Source organism: Excalfactoria chinensis, chromosome 7, assembly GCF_039878825.1.
Source record: "Excalfactoria chinensis isolate bCotChi1 chromosome 7, bCotChi1.hap2, whole genome shotgun sequence".
Lineage (NCBI taxonomy): Eukaryota > Metazoa > Chordata > Aves > Galliformes > Phasianidae > Excalfactoria > Excalfactoria chinensis.
This window is the reverse complement of record NC_092831.1, coordinates 8,176,175-8,193,524: the sequence shown is the minus strand read 5'-3', so window position 1 is coordinate 8,193,524 and position 17,350 is coordinate 8,176,175. Positions and strand designations below refer to the sequence as shown.

Here is a 17,350-nt window from a genome sequence, read left to right as displayed (position 1 = left end):
CCCCGCACGGCTCGGCACGGCCCCCCCGCCCGGCCCGGTCCCCCACCCCCCCTCCATCCCCGCTCCTCCGCACTATTTTTATCCGTCCCCTATTGTCGGCAGAGCCCCGCTCCCTGCTCGGGCAGCTCCGTGCCCGCTGCCGCAGAGGTTCGGGCTGCGCCGTGCTCCTCTCTCGGGTGGGAGCTGCACCACGGATCGGAGCGGACGGAACCCGGCCGGGTTCGGGCAGCGCTGCTCCACCGGAAAGTTTTTTTCCGGCTGAACTCGGTGAGCGTTAAGTGGCCCCGAACTCCATTCCCACCGAGGCTGCGGCAAGTCCTCGCCAAAGGACTACAAATCTTTTATTGGTTATAAAGCGAACCCGCTCTCCTTTAAATTCCAGCAGCAGTTTCTCGCGGCGGTCAGTTTCCCAGGCTGGGCTGTACGGGAGGCAGAGGATTTCCCTTTATTGTTCTGAAATTCCCTTTCATAACCCCACGCTGTCGGCTATGCTGTGTGCAGTGCGCACCGCGGCAGTGCTCTGTGTCACTACTGGCAGCCCCCAGTCCACGATTCACTGCCCCCCACGACCCCAGCCTATCCCCATCTCCTCCACTGGGTGCCCAGACATCCTTTGCTTTCTCCCCTCAGTTAGTTCAGATTCAGGCTGAATTTCCACGAGCCACTTCCACCCAAGCAGAATCCAACACTTCAGACCACAACAATGAATGGCAGTCCTTCAAATACAAGACAAATAATGCTGGTTCGATCCATAGTCCCCAGCTTTCACATTCTCCCTTCCCCAGGAGCAGAAGCAAACCATGAAAAACCCAAACCCCCAAAAGGCTTCTTTCCACCCAAAAGGTGGCACTGATGAGCCCACACAAGCACGCAAACAACACTGGCTTGTCCAGTTGATAGTACCTAGCGATGGGGATATCGTGTCCCCTGTGTCTCCTGCTATTCTAGGTTTCTCTGAAATGAACCAACAGATCACATCCTCACTTCTAATTGCAGCTGGAGACATCTGAGTGGCCCAGGAACTGCTGGCAACGAGCTGCACCACACACAGAATCACTGAATTACTGGAGTTAGAAGGGACACCTAAAGGCCATCTGGTCCAACCCCCCTGCAATGAGCAGGGACACCTACAGCTCCATCAGGTGTTCAGAGCCCTGTCCAGCCTGACTATGGATGTCTCCAGGGACAGAGCATCCACCACCTGTCCAGGCTGCATCAGCCTTTGGATGCACCCATTCCCTATGGAACACATCATAGAAAGAGCCCTAACCCAGAAATCAGAGAAACCAACATCCAGCCAAGGAATGTACTGCCGTAAGTTAAAGATTGTGTGAGGAGCCGAGAAGTATTGTGATACCTTGGGGGAAGACACAGAGCAGAAGTTCAAACATTTGGAGATATCTTTTTATATGAAATAAATGGCTCCCCATTCCTATAAGTACTTCTCATCCTCTGAAGCTGTAAATCCAGCAGGCAGGAAATGCAGTATCAAGTGCTTTTCCAAAAAAGCCTCAATAAATTCTTCCTACTGTTTTACCCAACAGGCACAGCGAGAACAAATCCAGCAGCATGCAGACATAGAATAAACATCACTGAACACACAGCCATGAAGAAAGCAGGACCAGATTTGAATGCTCCCATGTTCCCGTGGCCATAATGAATCCCACTAAAGACCCAGCATGGCAGACCCCTATTGGCCCTCCCTCTTCCCAAAATTCCCATTAAAAGCATTACACCTCAGGAGGTGGCCATAGGGAAGTTACATCCATCCTCTTGCCATTGCAGTCACCAACAGGACAAAAGAATCACAACGGGAGCCAATGCCATCAAAGGATATTTACCATCACAGCCAAACTGTCCCCTCACTGTCCCAACTCACAAGCACATGGGAAGGAAACACCGATGGCTTTTTTGTATTCCCCAGATGCACTCCCCTCCCCACCAGATGCCCAATTTGCCAAGGCTTTATGACTGAAAAGGTAAAGCTACCACATTTTCCTGCCACGTTATTTCCTTCCCACCTTTGCCACTTCACTAAAGGATATCCCTGCACTGAAGAAATCAGCTCCTGAGGAACCCCAGTATTCCTAAGCCCCAGATCTAACGTAACTACATAAAGCATGATGGATGGGGCACTGATCAGCTGAATCCCACCATCAATCTGTGTTAGGGGAGGAAAAACCCCATTTGGTTTTGTTTCTCCTTGCTTTCCACATCCCAGCCTAATGGGCTGGAGGCACGCAGCCCAGTTTGCCAGGTTCTGCATTGTTTGGCCCTGAAATCACAGAAAAGCACAAGAGTTTTGAGAGAAGAGGCACCTCCATAACACCTCACCAGGACTGAGCTCACTGGTCACTCCCAATTGGTTCTCCAGGAACCCTTCCCAGCCCCAGCACAGAACTCCTGCAGCTTGCTTGAAACACAGCCCAGATCTGTCCTGAGCTTGGAGCAGGCTCATAAACCTCAGACAAGTTTTCAGCTGATGATGAATTAAGGTACAAAGTGAATAGTTTCTGCTCCTGGAATTTGTTATTAAAAGTCCCAAGTTTCCGAAGCGGACAGATAGTTCCTAACCCAATAATTAATTACCTTCTCTGTCTCCTCTCGATGCTGTAAGCCATCCATTAATGGATCCCAATCATCCAAAAGGCACTTAGCACCTGAACATTTTTCTCTGCACTCCGAGAGTAGCGGTGCTCAATTGATTTCTTTTAGCAGGGAACACTTGCCTTGTACCTCCCTTGGAAGCAGCTCGTTCCAGATACTTGACGTTTGGAGGTCAGGATGGATGCAGGTCTTGTGATCTCTTTTCATCCCTCACAGCAAAACGCACAGCAAGTTTATGTCGCCAGGTCCAAAATGTTCCTTTCTGACTCCTGTCAGTAATAAACCCTGTATTTTCTGGGGGAAAACAGCCATTTTGATCCATCTGAAGCAGCTCAGAACCTCTGATTCCTTTCTTTCAGCCTGCTCTGAGAAGGGATATCAGCGAGTCCACTGCACACCCATTTTGTACAGAGTTCCCATACTTACTGGCTCACTATATTATTCCCCCCCCTCCCAATTTATGGCAGTAATTGCCCACACTAGAATTCACCAGGCAAAAACAATAATTGTAAGAACCTCCTTTTCCCACTAATTTAAATGATAACCCTATGCTGTGCTTCAGCACATCCTGTCCAGGTGCAGCTATGATGCTGGATGAAGCTGAGCCAGAACCAGAAGCACAGGGGTGAGAACACAACAGTTTGCTGGCCACAGAGAGCCCGTTTACACATCCCAGGCACATTATCATTATTTATCTCAAGTGTTTTGTTTGCTGCTTCTCCAGCATCACAATTATCTGCAAGTGACCATCTCAAGCACGTGACTTTCTGGCCAATGTGCACAATGAAAACACCCAAGGGAAGTCAAAGCTGACCGAGAGAGCTATGAAGAGAGGAAAGAAGTAAAGGGATTTGGGTAAAGCTATAGATTGAAGGAGTTTGGTTCTCCCAGTGCAGAATCCCGATGGGACATTCAGACAGAACCACAGTAATGGCAACTTGCAGCAAGGAGCTGCCACTTAATGCCCAGATCACAACAAAACTTGACTTTTCTCCTGCCCGTTATCAACTCTATTTGTGTTGCACTGTTTTTGAGGCAGATGACTCTAATTCCTGGACACTTGTTAATGTTGCGGCATCACAAACACAGCACGAGCATCTAGGCAAGACTGCAAGGCAAATAATGAACTATTTATCCTCCAATGGCTTCTGTGTCTGTGCCTTCTGCAAACGAATCTGTCAAACCTACATTCACGTATCTCATAAAAACAAATGTTTTCACACCCTCATTTCTCAAAAACAATTCCATGAACTCAAAGGAAGGTTGGTTATAGATGATAACAGAGCTCACATGGCTTAAAAGATAGAAGGATCTTTTCATTATGAAATTAACCACACTGCAACTTGTTCTGGACAGATAATGCTCAGAGCTGGGTCCCAAACCAACCTTCAGGGTTCCTGAAGCAAGCTTTTCCTCCACCTTTGCAATTAACGATGTTGAAGCCAACACCCCAGGAAAGATCAGCATACCCCTCCTCAAGCACTAAGAAGGAAAGTTGCTCTACTTACAGCATACAACATCAGCAATGAAACTGTGGACCAGAATGCCCAAGCATGACATGCTCTGAGACAACAGACACAGGAACCTTCCCAACAGTGCTGACCAAAACGATGGTACCCAATGGGAGGAGCTCCTTTCTCACTGAATCCCAGAATGGCTTGGGCTGGAAGGGACCTCAAAGCCCACTCAGTTTTGCTGTCCATGCCTTTGTTGTTTAGTTGTTCTCTTAATTCAGTGCTGTGAGACATGTCCCCATACTGATGTTTTTATTGCACAGAAGGAGAAATAAATAATTTAATGGCTGAAGTGATTAGAGATTACAAGAAGGGAGAGGCAGTGATTCCCCCCCTCCCTCCCCCCCTTTTTACTTATGCATATGCATCTATAAAGCTCAGTACAGGATGAGCTTTAAGCAGAATTAGCAAAATAAAGTTAAAAGTATCTTGTTAAGGCACTTCTGAATCATCACTCCTTTTAGCCAAGAGATGTGCTATTTGGAGATAGCTGTACTCTCAGATCCTGTCTCTTGTTTCAGAAAGGATGTGGGAAGCCACTATGAAAAGCTTCTAAGGCATCACATCACTGTTTCACAGTAGTTTTTACCATGCTGCACTGCTGCATATAAAGGCACAGGTTCAGTTCCAGTTATGAATATATTTCATAATCCTCTTGCACTTGACACTGACTCTGGCCTATCACCTAACACCTTAAAGTGCTAAGATTTGGTCAGTGAAACTCTGAGGTAGAAATCCCCTGCACAACAAGCAGGTTTCTTTTTTTTCTTCTTTTCCCTTTAGGATAAGATTTGAAACTTGGCCATGATGTAGCTTGCATAAACAAACAAGCCTCGAGCACGTAAATAACTCTTCGCATCCTTTCCGTACACATTCAAGTATTTCACAAGGTATGTCAGCAGTGATTGGCACTCATCAGCCCTTTCTGAAACGACAGCTCGCTGTTTTTCAGCCTCCAACTTCACTGAAACTGATTCCCAAACTCTTCCCTGCTGATGAGGGAAGACTGGTGGTAGCGGTCCCTGGAGGCAAAGTCCTCGTTCTCCTCTGTGAGCTGCCTGGTCTCCATGCCCACTGTCGCCAAGGCTGGGGTCACCACGATCTGCTCCTTTGGTAACGGCCTCCTCCTGCAGGCACAAAAGCACTCGCATCACCCAGTGTCGGCCTTTAGCAGCCATGAAAACAGAACAGACCAAAAATAGCACCAAAAGGGGCAGGCAGGGCATGTTGAGAAGGGCTACGTCTCCCCTGGTGCCCTTCCAGCTAATCTGGACACATCTTTCCTAGAAGGCACGCGGTGATTCTACTCCCACCCCCTCCCCAGCAAATACTCAAAAATATACATTTTCTTAGCAAATCTACATTTCCTTTTTGGAATTGCTCCAAATGTTGACTCTGCCACTTTTTACACTGTGCAGGAAAGGAAGGAGCACAAGCCGTTGCTACTGACAAATATCCTTCTTATAGCTTCCGAAGCTTTCGTGTACATCTCAATTACTTTTGGAACCACACAGGCCGGAAACTCTCTTCCTCTTTGAAATAAAAAGAGGAGACTTTCCTTCAGCCTCTTGTTTCCAGTTTAAGAAACTGACTACACACTTAGAAGTCACAACTGGAAGCGCTGATACCAATGACTTGGTCCTCTTCCACAGGATCATAGAATGGCTTGGGTTGGAAGGGACCTCAAAGGTCATCTCCAACCCCCTGCCATGGGCATGTCAATCACCAAATCAGGCACTAGACCAGCTAGTCAAGGGCCCCATCCAACCTCTGAGGATTTGGAAGTATATAAGGACCCATGGTTGCTTCCATCACTCTCACACTTAAATAGGATGGATTTTTACCTCAAATTCATTGGCATGCCTTGCTTGGATTCAAGAAAAGAAAGCTTAGGAGAAATGTGCAAGTGATTTCAATGCAATGTCTTGTAGCAGAACAAAGGTGGGCACCTCCCTGGGAAGTCAGTCAGCCTCCCACAGGGACCATCTGCCAACAGGCAAGAGACAGGGCTGAGAAGCACCAGGGGACAGCCAGAAGGAAAATGTGCTCCATCATCATAGCTGCACTGAACTAAATTACAGGCAACAGATCCAGCTGTACACTGAGGTGGAACAGGACAGCCAAGTGCCTGGGATACAATGCAGCAGGGTCTGACTCACAGTGCAATGAGTAATTCTGACAGCACTTCCAGCACAGTCCCGTGCACCCTGTTCTCATTCTCACCTCCTCACTCCAGACCTTGGCTCACATTACAAATGCAGCAAACATTGTGAACAACCCCTCTTTCCAAAGACACACAAAGCCTAGTGCATACCCTCAGGACACCCTCACTCCTGTTCCATGTGGTTTATCTGCCTTGAGCTCTTATCCTGCTAACAGAGAGTTCCGTAGCGTTAGGACAAAGCCATGGGAGGCAGCAGTAGCTGTGTGAAGGAAGCTGTTCATGGCCAAAGAGGTCTGCTGGACAGCTGTGTCCTCATGCCACTCCTGCAGAGATCCCCTGGTCTGGTAGAGACAGTGATGGGCAGTGATGCAGGAGAACCAGCTTGTCTGTTCTTGGCCACATCATGGACCTACATCCATGGGGATCTGAGAGAGATTCCATTGCCTTCACTTTTGTCTCTTGAGCTGCCTCTGCCACCAAAGGCAAGTGGCTATGTTATAGGGACTGTGGGCAAAGAGCTGGGAAGGAAAGCGTAGGCACATGCCAATGTGCCTACATACCTGCACCTTCATTCACCTTAAAGAAACCACCAAATCTGCACACCTAATGCACGGCAGCCTGTATTGTATGATCTTCACTACAGTGTTCCCCCATTTCAAAGGAAAGAAGCCAAACAGATTAAGAATTTCAAATCCCACTGAGCTGTAAAGCAGCAGAGATGGCCACTACTCCCATGGGAATCCAAACACTATGGAATTAATAATCATAGAATCATAGAATCATAGAATCACTCAGGTTGGAAAAGACCTTGAAGATCATCAAGTCCAACCGCAGCCTAACCAGTAGCCTATCTCTTAAAAAACAACCACAAAACAATACCACAACAACAAACCTCTGCTAAATCATATCCCTGAGTACCACATCCAAGCGGCTCTTAAACACATCCAGGGATGGCGATTCAACCACCTCCTTGGGGAGCCCATTCCAGTACCTAACCACCCTTTCTGTAAAGAAGTTCTTTCTAATATCCAACCTAAACTTGCCCTGGCGCAACTTGAGGCCATTTCCCCTCGTCCTGTCACAAGTCAGTAGTGAGAATAGACCTGCCCCACTCTCACTGTAAGAACCTTTCAGGTACTGGAAGACAGCAATAAGGTCTCCCCTCAGCCTCCTCTTCCTCAGACTAAACAGCCCCAGCTTCCTTAGTCTCTCCTCATAGGGCTGATTCTCCAAGCCCTTAACAAGCCTCGTTGCCCTTCTCTGGACCTGCTCCAGTACCTCCATGTCCTTCTTGTGCTGAGGTGCCCAAAACTGGACACAGTACTCGAGGTGAGGCCTCACCAATGCTGAGTAAAGGGGCAGGATGACTTCCTTAGTCCTGCTCACCACACCATTCCTGATACAAGCCAGGATGCCATTGGCCTTCTTGGCCACCTGGGCACACTGCTGGCTCATATTCAGCCGACTGTCCATCAGCACACCAAGGTCCCTTTCCGTCTGGGAGCTTTCCAGCCACACCTCCCCAAGCCTGTAGGACTGCCTGGGGTTGTTATGACCAAAATGCAGGACCCGACACTTGGCCCTGTTGAAACTCATTCCATTAACCTTGGCCCATCGATCAAGTCTATCCAGGTCTCTCTGTAGTGCCCTTCTCCCCTCAGGCAGATCAACACTCCCTCCCAGCTTAGTGTCGTCTGCGAACTTACTGAGGGTGCACTCAATCCCCTCATCCAAATCATCAATGAAGATGTTAAACAGAAGCGGCCCAAGCACCGAGCCCTGGGGGACGCCACTTGTGACCAGCCACCAACTGGATTCCACTCCATTGACCACAACTCTCTGGGCCCGGCCATCCAACCAGTTCTTCACCCAGCGGAGCGTGCACCCATCCAAACCACGGGCAGCCAGCTTCTCTACCAGAATGTTATGGGGGACAGTGTCAAAGGCCTTACTGAAGTCCAGGTAGACCACGTCGACAGCCTTTCCCTCATCTACTAAGCGGGTCACCTTGTCATAGAATGAAATCAGGTTAGTCAGGCAGGATCTACCATTCATAAACCCATGCTGACTAGGCCCGATCCCATGGCTGACCTTTAGTTCGTCCATGATGATACCTGAGATTATCCTTTCCATAACCTTTCCAGGCACCGAGGTGAGACTGATGGGCCTGTAGCTGCCAGGATCATCTTTCCGGCCCTTTTTGAAGATAGGCGTCACATTTGCCAGTCTCCAATCCACCGGGACATCCCCAGTCAGCCAAGACTGCTGAAAAATTATGGACAGTGGTTTGGCGACCACATCCGCCAACTCCCTCAGAACTCTAGGGTGCAACCCATCCGGCCCCATGGACTTATAAACATTCAGCTTTCTAAGTAGATCCAGAACCATCTCATCACGGATCACGCAAGGCTCTTTTGGTTCCCCCTTCCCGTCTACCAGTGTAGGGGGCTGCGTTCCCAGGGAGTTACAAGCATAACTATTGAAGACCGAGGCAAAGAAGGTATTAAGTACCTCAGCCTTGTCCCGATCCTCAGTGACCAAGTTGCCCTCAGAATCCAACAAGGGATGGGGATTTTCCTTAGCCTTCCTCTGAATGAATAGGATCAAAATGAATTAACAAAACCAGTTAATAACCAACCATGCAAAAACCCTGAGGTCTTCCAGGAAGGAAAACTCTAAGATGTTTGCAGATGCAATCCCATAGAAACTCAATACTGAATGGTTCCTTCACTGAAAACCTTGTTTATTGCATTTTCCCCTGTAGCCAATTGCTGCTTTCTCCCAAATCTCCTCTCTGAAACTTCAGCCCAGCTGGAATGTGGCTGCCTGTTCCACCATTACCACAGCCACCCAGCCAACCAGAGAAAACAATTCTCTTTGCCATTACTTTGAGTCTCCGTCCAGGGAAAGATGGACTGCTCAAGGTAAGAAGACAGTCAACGTTTACACACATTAGTGGCTCAGTGCCTTGATCTCTGCCATGTGATTGGTACCAACCTGCATGAGGTGGTCAAAACAGACTTAATCCAGCTGAACAAACTGAAATTTGCTGCTGCTCCTACAGGAAAAAAAAGAACAAAAAGTCAGTAGGTTGTTAATTCCTTCATAATTGCATTTTGCCATTGAATTTTTGTATAAAATCCCAAACCAGCCCTCATTACAAAAAGATTTAGTGATTGTGAGAGCACTTTTGAAGTCTTCCTGCTTGCTTCAACTCTTGAAGAAAGAAACTAACCCAAATTTCCTATGGAGAACAGCTCTCCCTTCCCAGACTGACAGCTTATTAAAATACCAGCAGAGCTGAGGCCAAAACAAAGATACCAGGAGCAGTACCTTCTCTTCCTGAGACTGTGAAGCCCATTCCCATTCCCACTGCAGGGATGGGGAGACTGAGGAGCTGTATGGCTGACCTAAGCCAGAGTGGCCGTGGTCTCACTGCTCCCTCCTGGCTGACCCCATGGAGAGCCAGTTTAGCTTATTACATCAACACCAAGACTTCTGGATTTCTTTGTGCAGTTAATTTCCTGCACTGGCTCATTGCAGGAGCAGACAAGTGCTGAAGCTGGCAGCAAACGCAGTCCCAGAAGTTTGTGGTGAGGGTTACGGAGGAGAACAGAGACCCAGCAGAGTCTGCTGGATTTGGCTTAGGCTGCTGGAGACCAAGAGAAAAGAAGAAGGATGTGTTGAAATGTTGGAGCATTCTTGTGGCAGAGCCACCACTCCCAAGGCCTTCATCTAGTCCCTGCTCCAGAACATCACTCAACCAGCCTCTCTACACAGAGGGGTCATTCTGTCTTTGGAGAACAAACTCGTGGAGCAGTTGATGTAGCATGGTCATAAGGTAACTTTCACCCAGAATCAAATAAAAATTAGGATGAATTCTGTTTATTTCTGACTTCTTTGCCAACTAGTTCCATGCCCCCTGCCAAGAGATGGGACACCTTACTCTAGAGCAGGTTGCGTAAAACCATCTAATCTCTTCTCCACTCTTCCATACAGATAAATAGAACTCAGTTGTCGTGTAAAGATTAGCGAGTGATATATTGATGGTTACTGAACGATAACTAGTTTTTTGGATTCTCCCAGCATGGGTTTCTGGTATCTACTTACAACAACCTTTAATCTAGATAAAATCAGCTGGCTATTTCTGAATTGGTTAAATGATACATGAACTCAGGTTCTTCTGTCTTCTCTTTGCTAGGTTTTCATAGGTGCAAAACAAAAAATAGCACACACACACAATTTGCACCCATGTACGCTCATACAAATGTATTTATGCACCTACATGTACATGTATGTGAGCAGGCACATGCTGTGCATGCATCACCCTCTCAGAGGGCAGACCAATGCAAATCTCTCCTACCCCTGTGCCAAGGAGCTGCAGACTCTCCTGAGCCGCTTTCTCAATGTGCTGTACTGTTTAATTTTGAACTTGTTTAAGCCTATCACATGCACGAACCTTTTTAAAGCCTTTTGCCTAAGAATACTTTCCCAGATTACGTTCCTGACATATTCAACCTGTTGAGATCCGGAATCAAAAGGCTCCCTTGTTTTGCAGTTATGAATGCTGAGATTTAATGAGATACTTGTCATAATTCCCATTTTCATTAAAGTTTTCTCAGGTGGGTTTAGATCGATTAATTAAGTTTATTAAAAAGTATTTACAACAGATCTTTCTCGTTGCCGTGCTATGTTTGCAATCTGCAAACCCTCTTAACTCTTAGTGTCTGATTTGGCCGTTTATAGCACAAAAAGTAACACAACAAGCACAATGCTCCAACTACCAAACTGGTGTTAGCTACAGCTAGAATCAAAAATTAAAGAGCCAGATATAAAATGTATTGAAAGTAACAAAGAAACAAAATCTCATCCTTCCTTGTGCCAGCTGCATAATAAACATAAGTCTCTCAATTCATAATTAAGTGAAATTGAAGCTTAATGAATTTTTAAGCAGATTTAATAATACAAAGAACACATAACTCACCCAGGGGGAGTCCTGGACTCACTTGGCCAATGTAGAAATACAGAACCACCGCTGCCCCAAGGCTGACCAGGGTGTAGATCCACTGAATAACAAACATTATGATGAGGGACACAATTGCCTATTGAAAAGACAAGGCTTGGGGTCAGTCCAAGTGAGACAGTGCACTTGCCATCAATGTGACAACATCACCCTGCTGAGCATTTCTTTTTAGGTGTCTGCTGAGAGATGAGGACATAACCAATGCATTCTAAGATCACCCCTGAAGGTGCTCAAGGCCAGGTTTGGTGGGGCAATAACATGGGTGGATGGACATTCCTGGTGCAACAGGCCCTGTAGGGAACCACATCATCTCCCAACTCCAAAACACTCCATGATGAGCAGTTTCTGGCCGCGTATCAGTATTATTATTACTGCTCAAGATGATGACAAGCACTTAGAAGCTCTGTTAATTACCGAGCCCAGAGAGTGCATTGGCATACAACCTCCCAAAGATATCACCACTGGAGAGCAGCCTCCAGCATCCATCCATCCATCCCACCCACCCACCTGAAGGACTATTCTCCAGTAGTTGGCTACTGGAAGCCCAAGCAGCGCATTTGGAAAGTGGGTGTCAAACTCAATCTAAGGATTAAACTAGAAGGGGTTTGTGTGCTGTACAAAGGTGTTTGTTATATTTTACACACAGATATGAAATCCCCATCCATGCAGCAAGGCCATATGGTTCATTCATTATGCATATCTGACCCTTCTCCTGTCATCTCCCCATTAATCCATCTTCCCAAGATGAATTTAAATGTCCTCAGTGGCTTCAGGCAGAAGCTATTTAGAAGTTATTTATTCTCGAAAGTAACGTGCTGGGGAACACTCTGCTTTTCTCCCTCCAAATGTGGAATTTCACAGTCAGGCTGCTCCGATCAGGAGTTCAGCAGTAATGAGATCAGCAGTAATGAGATCCTACCCTAAGGTGGCATCAACTGTTTCATAAATAAAAATAACACAGCTCTGAAGCTGATGTCTCACTCCATCCCCCAGCAGAATGGAATACAGTGAAAAGAGAGATCCAGTGCTTTTTTTCCCATCAGTCCCACATCTCTAACTCTAGAAAAGTCCTAAGATGCCAGACTGAATTTGGATCTTCTGTGTTTGTTTGGTTTTGCTCTTTTAACGTCATCTGCCCTTCTTTTAATTTGAACTAAAGGGTACATATTCCTGTAAGAATATAGTTCAGGTAAGCGGGGATACCAGACACACAAAAGCCATTTGAAAATACCACAGTGCATTCACACTGCATGAAGTGATGAACTTCCTTCCATGTTTAACAAACCCAAAGCAAGGCTCAAAATAAAATTACTTACACCAGCAAAGGAAACCCAGTAATTGCAGAATTTGGAGTAGAAGGATTTTTGAATTTGCTGAATTTCCAGCTCTGGATTTTGCTGCCTTGTAGATGATTCTAGAGGATAAGAAGAAAGAAAGAAAGAGACGTTTCAAAGGAGCTGGTGGGTCAGTCTTTTTCTACTTTACATTACCGGATTGCAGAGACCAAAACAGAAGTACTATCACCTGACAGCTGGACATGGCAGAGCTCAGCCATAACTTCTAAAACAAAAGCAAAAAAAAGCAAGCAGGAAGGGGAAAAAAAAGAAAGGAAAAAAAAAAAAAAAAAGGAGGCTTACAGCTCTAGTATTTTTAAGTTCACACATATGTAATTGCGTGTGATGGAAAGCAAGGCACGGTATCCATATTTGTAAAAGAAGAGAGATACAACATTTAATTGGCTAACACTGATAGAAGATTACTGATCTGAGACAACAACATCAGTTGTAAACACTATCAAACGCCCATGGTGCCAACGAAATTAATTCAGATTCTTAGCTGTGGATGGTGAATTACAGCCTCCTCCTGTAGCATGAGCATCATTTCATTTCATAGCTAGAGCTTTACGCTTGCAAAACTCCACCCTTTCTACCCTCCTACCCAGCATTATGGCAAAATAAGCCCCAAGATAATACTCAAAACCTTTTTAATGCACAGCGTTAGGAGCACATTTGTAGAATAACGAGCATGCAGTAAACAATCCTACACTAAATACAGTCCCGTCTGCTTTCCTGTGATTAATCTTCCATAGGAAATTACATTGGAACTTCTCCTGTGATTCATTACGATGAACTCTATCCTCACCTGTAATAAAAGATATTATTGCTATGAATCACCCAGTGACAGTCCCATATAAAGCTAGTTTCTTGCCTGCCTCCTGGAGGACCGAGGCCATAAATCATTCCCCATGAGTCCCTCTCCTGCAGCCCTCACCTTCCATCCCATGATTTGGAACCTCTGGTGCCTTGCTGTAGAGCTGTTCTCCATGCTCAGGTGGTCCCTGGTGATCCACAGCAGGTGGTGACCAGCACAGTCCCATCTCATACTGCTGGCTTTTGGGTGGGGGCTCTGCAGTCTCATCCCACCCACAGCGAGCTGGAGGAGCATCGTGATCAAGATCCAGAAGAAAGCTGTCTTGTAACATTTGCTTGGCTGGCTTCTTTGCTTTTTTCTGCTTGACTTTTTGCACTAGATTCTCAGCTCCTTCCTTTTTGCCAGCACCTGGCTCATTACAAAATGGTTTAAAAAGCTGGTCCATGTCTTTCCTGAATTCCAGCAAGGTGCCATTCGATCTGCTTTGAATTACTCCATCGGATGCATGGCTGGATGGCCTGCTGAAAATCAAAGGCTGGGAAGAGTGAGGAGGCTTAGTGTTTTCCACCAGTGTCTTGCCAGGCTTTTGCTGAACATTGTAGCTCAAGGAGATGGAGAAATAGGAATAGTCTACAGCAATATATGTCAACATGAAGATGATGGTGACTATTGGAGCAAGAACATTCACTTGCCCAATGAAGACAAAAGCCATGGTGATGAGACTTGTTAAGCAAATTGCAGCCACTGGAGTCTTGTTGGGTCCTTTCTATTGCATCAGTAAAAGAAAATTATTTAAATTAATAATTGTGAGCATCCCCCCAGCTCAGCTGTAACACGTGAATGTCCCAGCAGTCTGCAGGTTAGTCATGAAATGCACCCCCACGTGTGCACAGCAGAGGCTCACTGGCTTAATAAATTAACAGACTGGAAGCCAAGAACTGCTGAGTTCCCACCTCACCTCCAATTCTTACTCAATCTTTGTCTTTGGAAAATTCATCCAGTCTCACTCTGTATCTCCATGGTAAAATGTTAAAGCAGCAATAAACCTTCAGAAAGATTTGTGGGGCCTACGGGAAGCCCAGGCTGTGTTCTGGCAATAAACCACGTTAATTACAGTTAACTGTTCATTTCTAATTTCTCTACAGGGCCCTACATTGCTGTCTGCTCAAAGGGCTTCTCACAGATTTTAATCTCAGGTCTAGTATGCCCTTCCTCGATCATTGCTGAAGAGCCAGCCTACATGATGCTAAGTGCCCATCAAAGCTCCTCTGAAGTCCCTTCTGAGATGTGGTTTGTCCCAAATGGGAAAAACAAGCATCATTTCTAAAAGTCCTTCAGTTTGGGAGTTTTTCCAGCAGCTCACAGCCGAGAGGAGGCACCTCAGAGATGAGCTGAAAGGTGCTCTTCCAGCTCCTTTACACCAACAACAGCACGAGACGGGGAACATTTTCCATCCTACAGATTCATTTACTGCATGTTCTTCTCTAATAAACACGTAGCTCAAATGGAAACTATTTCTATTTTCTCCACTCTTACTTATTAATAGAAAAGGGGACCTTACGCCTTTTCACAATGAAATGAGGAATATGTCTCCAGGATAAATGAACTCGGTTCTCAGAAAGCATCTTAGGTATTAGAAAGACTTACTGAGATAGGGAACAGATGGTACGATCTCAGGATGCCTCTGGCTCAGGTTTAACGCTACAGAAAACAATAGTGTCCTTCACATTAACCAGGGTTGTGCTGCCTACAACACTTTCCTAAACCATGGAAAAGAAGAACTGATGTGGAACAGATTGTTAAGGGCAAACTACACTTATTAACTCTCCACAAACCAAATCTAGACAATTTTCAAGGTAGCAGAGAGAAGGAAGGGGAAGGTGATCCACCTTTAATTTCTCACCTCATTCTGTGCACTTCACATTGAGGCACTTTGCCCAGCATTCAGAGCAGAAAATGATACAAAAAGACAGAAAACTGCCAGAGAAGAGAGGGAATCAACTTTGCAGTCCTTGGGCTAAATGACTGACAGTCCAGCAAGCACTGCCACGTGGAGAACAATCTGCTCTGGGACTGCCTGACAACTGTCCTCAGTAGCTGGAAGGTTTTGCTGTTGTTACCATTCCTGCTTCTCCTGTCGTTGTTTCTATTATTCTTATTTCTGTTATTATGACTTTATTTTCCAAGAACTACACTAAGAAATACAAAATACAGGAAACCATTATACTTCTAAAACGAAGATAATTCAAAACGTTCTTAAATTTCAACATCATGCACTATTTGTTCTGCAGTTATAAGCTGCTCTGAAAAGGCAAAACCACCTTAAGGTTCTCCCAGCTGCTCGCTGCTGTTAGGTGCTGTAGGTTATTTAGAGCAAAGGAAACTTTTGTCTCCCTGTTTAGAAAAAGGAAAAATCCATATGAAATACTTTGATCTACATGCATAGCCCATGACTACACAATCCTCACTGGCTGTTGCTTTGACTGTTCTCAGTGAAACAACTCATGTGAATGCGGATTACTTACCAGGACAAGGAAAAAGCCTCTTGCCAAATTCAAATCAAGGCTTTGTTCAAAAGCAGCCCTCTAAATTAACCTTTCAAATCTATTCTCTCTATTATCTTTACAGAGTCCAAAAGGCACATCATCCTTTTCTCCAGAGTGCAGAAACAGAATCCACTGCACTGCCATTGTGTCACCAAAGAAGATAGGAAGATCTCAAGGAAAATGAGCAGGAAAGGAGAAAAATAAAAGAAAAAGATAAAGAGGAAACTACCATCCATTCAACTTGGGTGCTTGGACAAAGCTTTAGACCTCTGCCCTGAAAGGGAGGGCAGAGAAGAGTGAAGAGCCTCGGTCACGATTATGATCAGCATGGGTTTAGATAAGGTGCTTGTAAAACGAAACCCACCAGCAAATCACACTTAAAGTTATATCTCAAGCAGCTGTCTTCCTGGAGATGCCCCAAAAGAAGTGGGACCAAGGGAGGAGGTCACAAAGCCCAGGAAGGGCTGTCTGTATCCTCAGAAAGAACAGACAGCTCTGGGGCAGGGGCATGGCTGAGACAAGGAGCACAGACCCCATCCCAGAAATACTCCTTGTATCACCAGCTTCCCTTCAGGTTAAGTTTTGCAGTAGCTTCACAGGAAGGGTCACTAACCCCGCGTCCAAGGAAGGCGAGCATGGGGACCACGTTCTCCTGGGCGATGCACTGCAGGATTCGGGGTGCTCCGTAGAGCCCTCCCATGCAGGAGGCCAGGGATGAGATGTACAGCCCTAGCAAAAACAAGAAACCCACCAAAGATACCTGGAGGAAGCAGAGAGAAGGCAAAGTCAATTACTTTGTTTTTCAAAGACCCACGAGTGATTTTAAATGTGCATTTTCAGAGATCCCCTATGTTTTGTAGCATTGCAGAATGAACTGAGTGGAAAAGGCAGCAAATTTAACTGGTCTGTGGTATAAAGCGCAAGTAATTAATATGGGAAAATTACCCCATAAAAGTAATTTAATACTGAACATCCTGTTTCAACTGAGCTATTTGACAAACTCATACCCAAGAAACTCTTTGTCACTTGGAGCAACTGCAGCAAAGCAGCAGCTATTAGATTCCACTTAAGTAACTGGAAGTGAGTTTATTTCAGGAGAGATGACTTATATACAGAGCACACCATACAGGAAAAGCTACCCAGGCTTCCAACCATCCAAAACAGGAAGACAAACCCCTGCGTCCCAGAGGGGAAAACCAATCCTGAAAGAAAATCTGCAGTAAAACCAAATCAAACTTGTCACTTAAGCAAATGGCACCTCAAAAAACATGCTCCAAAGGATATAATACAATGACCTTTTTTTCCTGCCTTCAATGAGAAAGAATTTCCTCCGGTATGCACAAAA

General features: G+C 45.7%; 1 protein-coding gene across 2 annotated transcripts in view; it reads right to left on the bottom strand.

The window, feature by feature from the left end:
- Positions 1-4,357: 4,357 nt before the first annotated feature.
- Positions 4,358-17,350, bottom strand: part of SLC12A8 (solute carrier family 12 member 8) — a 44,011-nt gene continuing 31,018 nt past the window's right edge. For both annotated transcript variants that reach the window (XM_072342045.1, XM_072342046.1), the window contains exons 9-14: positions 16,619-16,765; positions 13,580-14,225; positions 12,625-12,722; positions 11,270-11,387; positions 9,283-9,343; positions 4,358-5,248 (exon numbers count right to left, since the gene is read on the bottom strand). In XM_072342045.1, the coding sequence (XP_072198146.1) occupies positions 5,083-5,248; positions 9,283-9,343; positions 11,270-11,387; positions 12,625-12,722; positions 13,580-14,225; positions 16,619-16,765 (1,236 nt within the window). In that variant the 3' untranslated portion in view covers positions 4,358-5,082. The remainder of the gene's footprint in view (positions 5,249-9,282; positions 9,344-11,269; positions 11,388-12,624; positions 12,723-13,579; positions 14,226-16,618; positions 16,766-17,350) is intronic.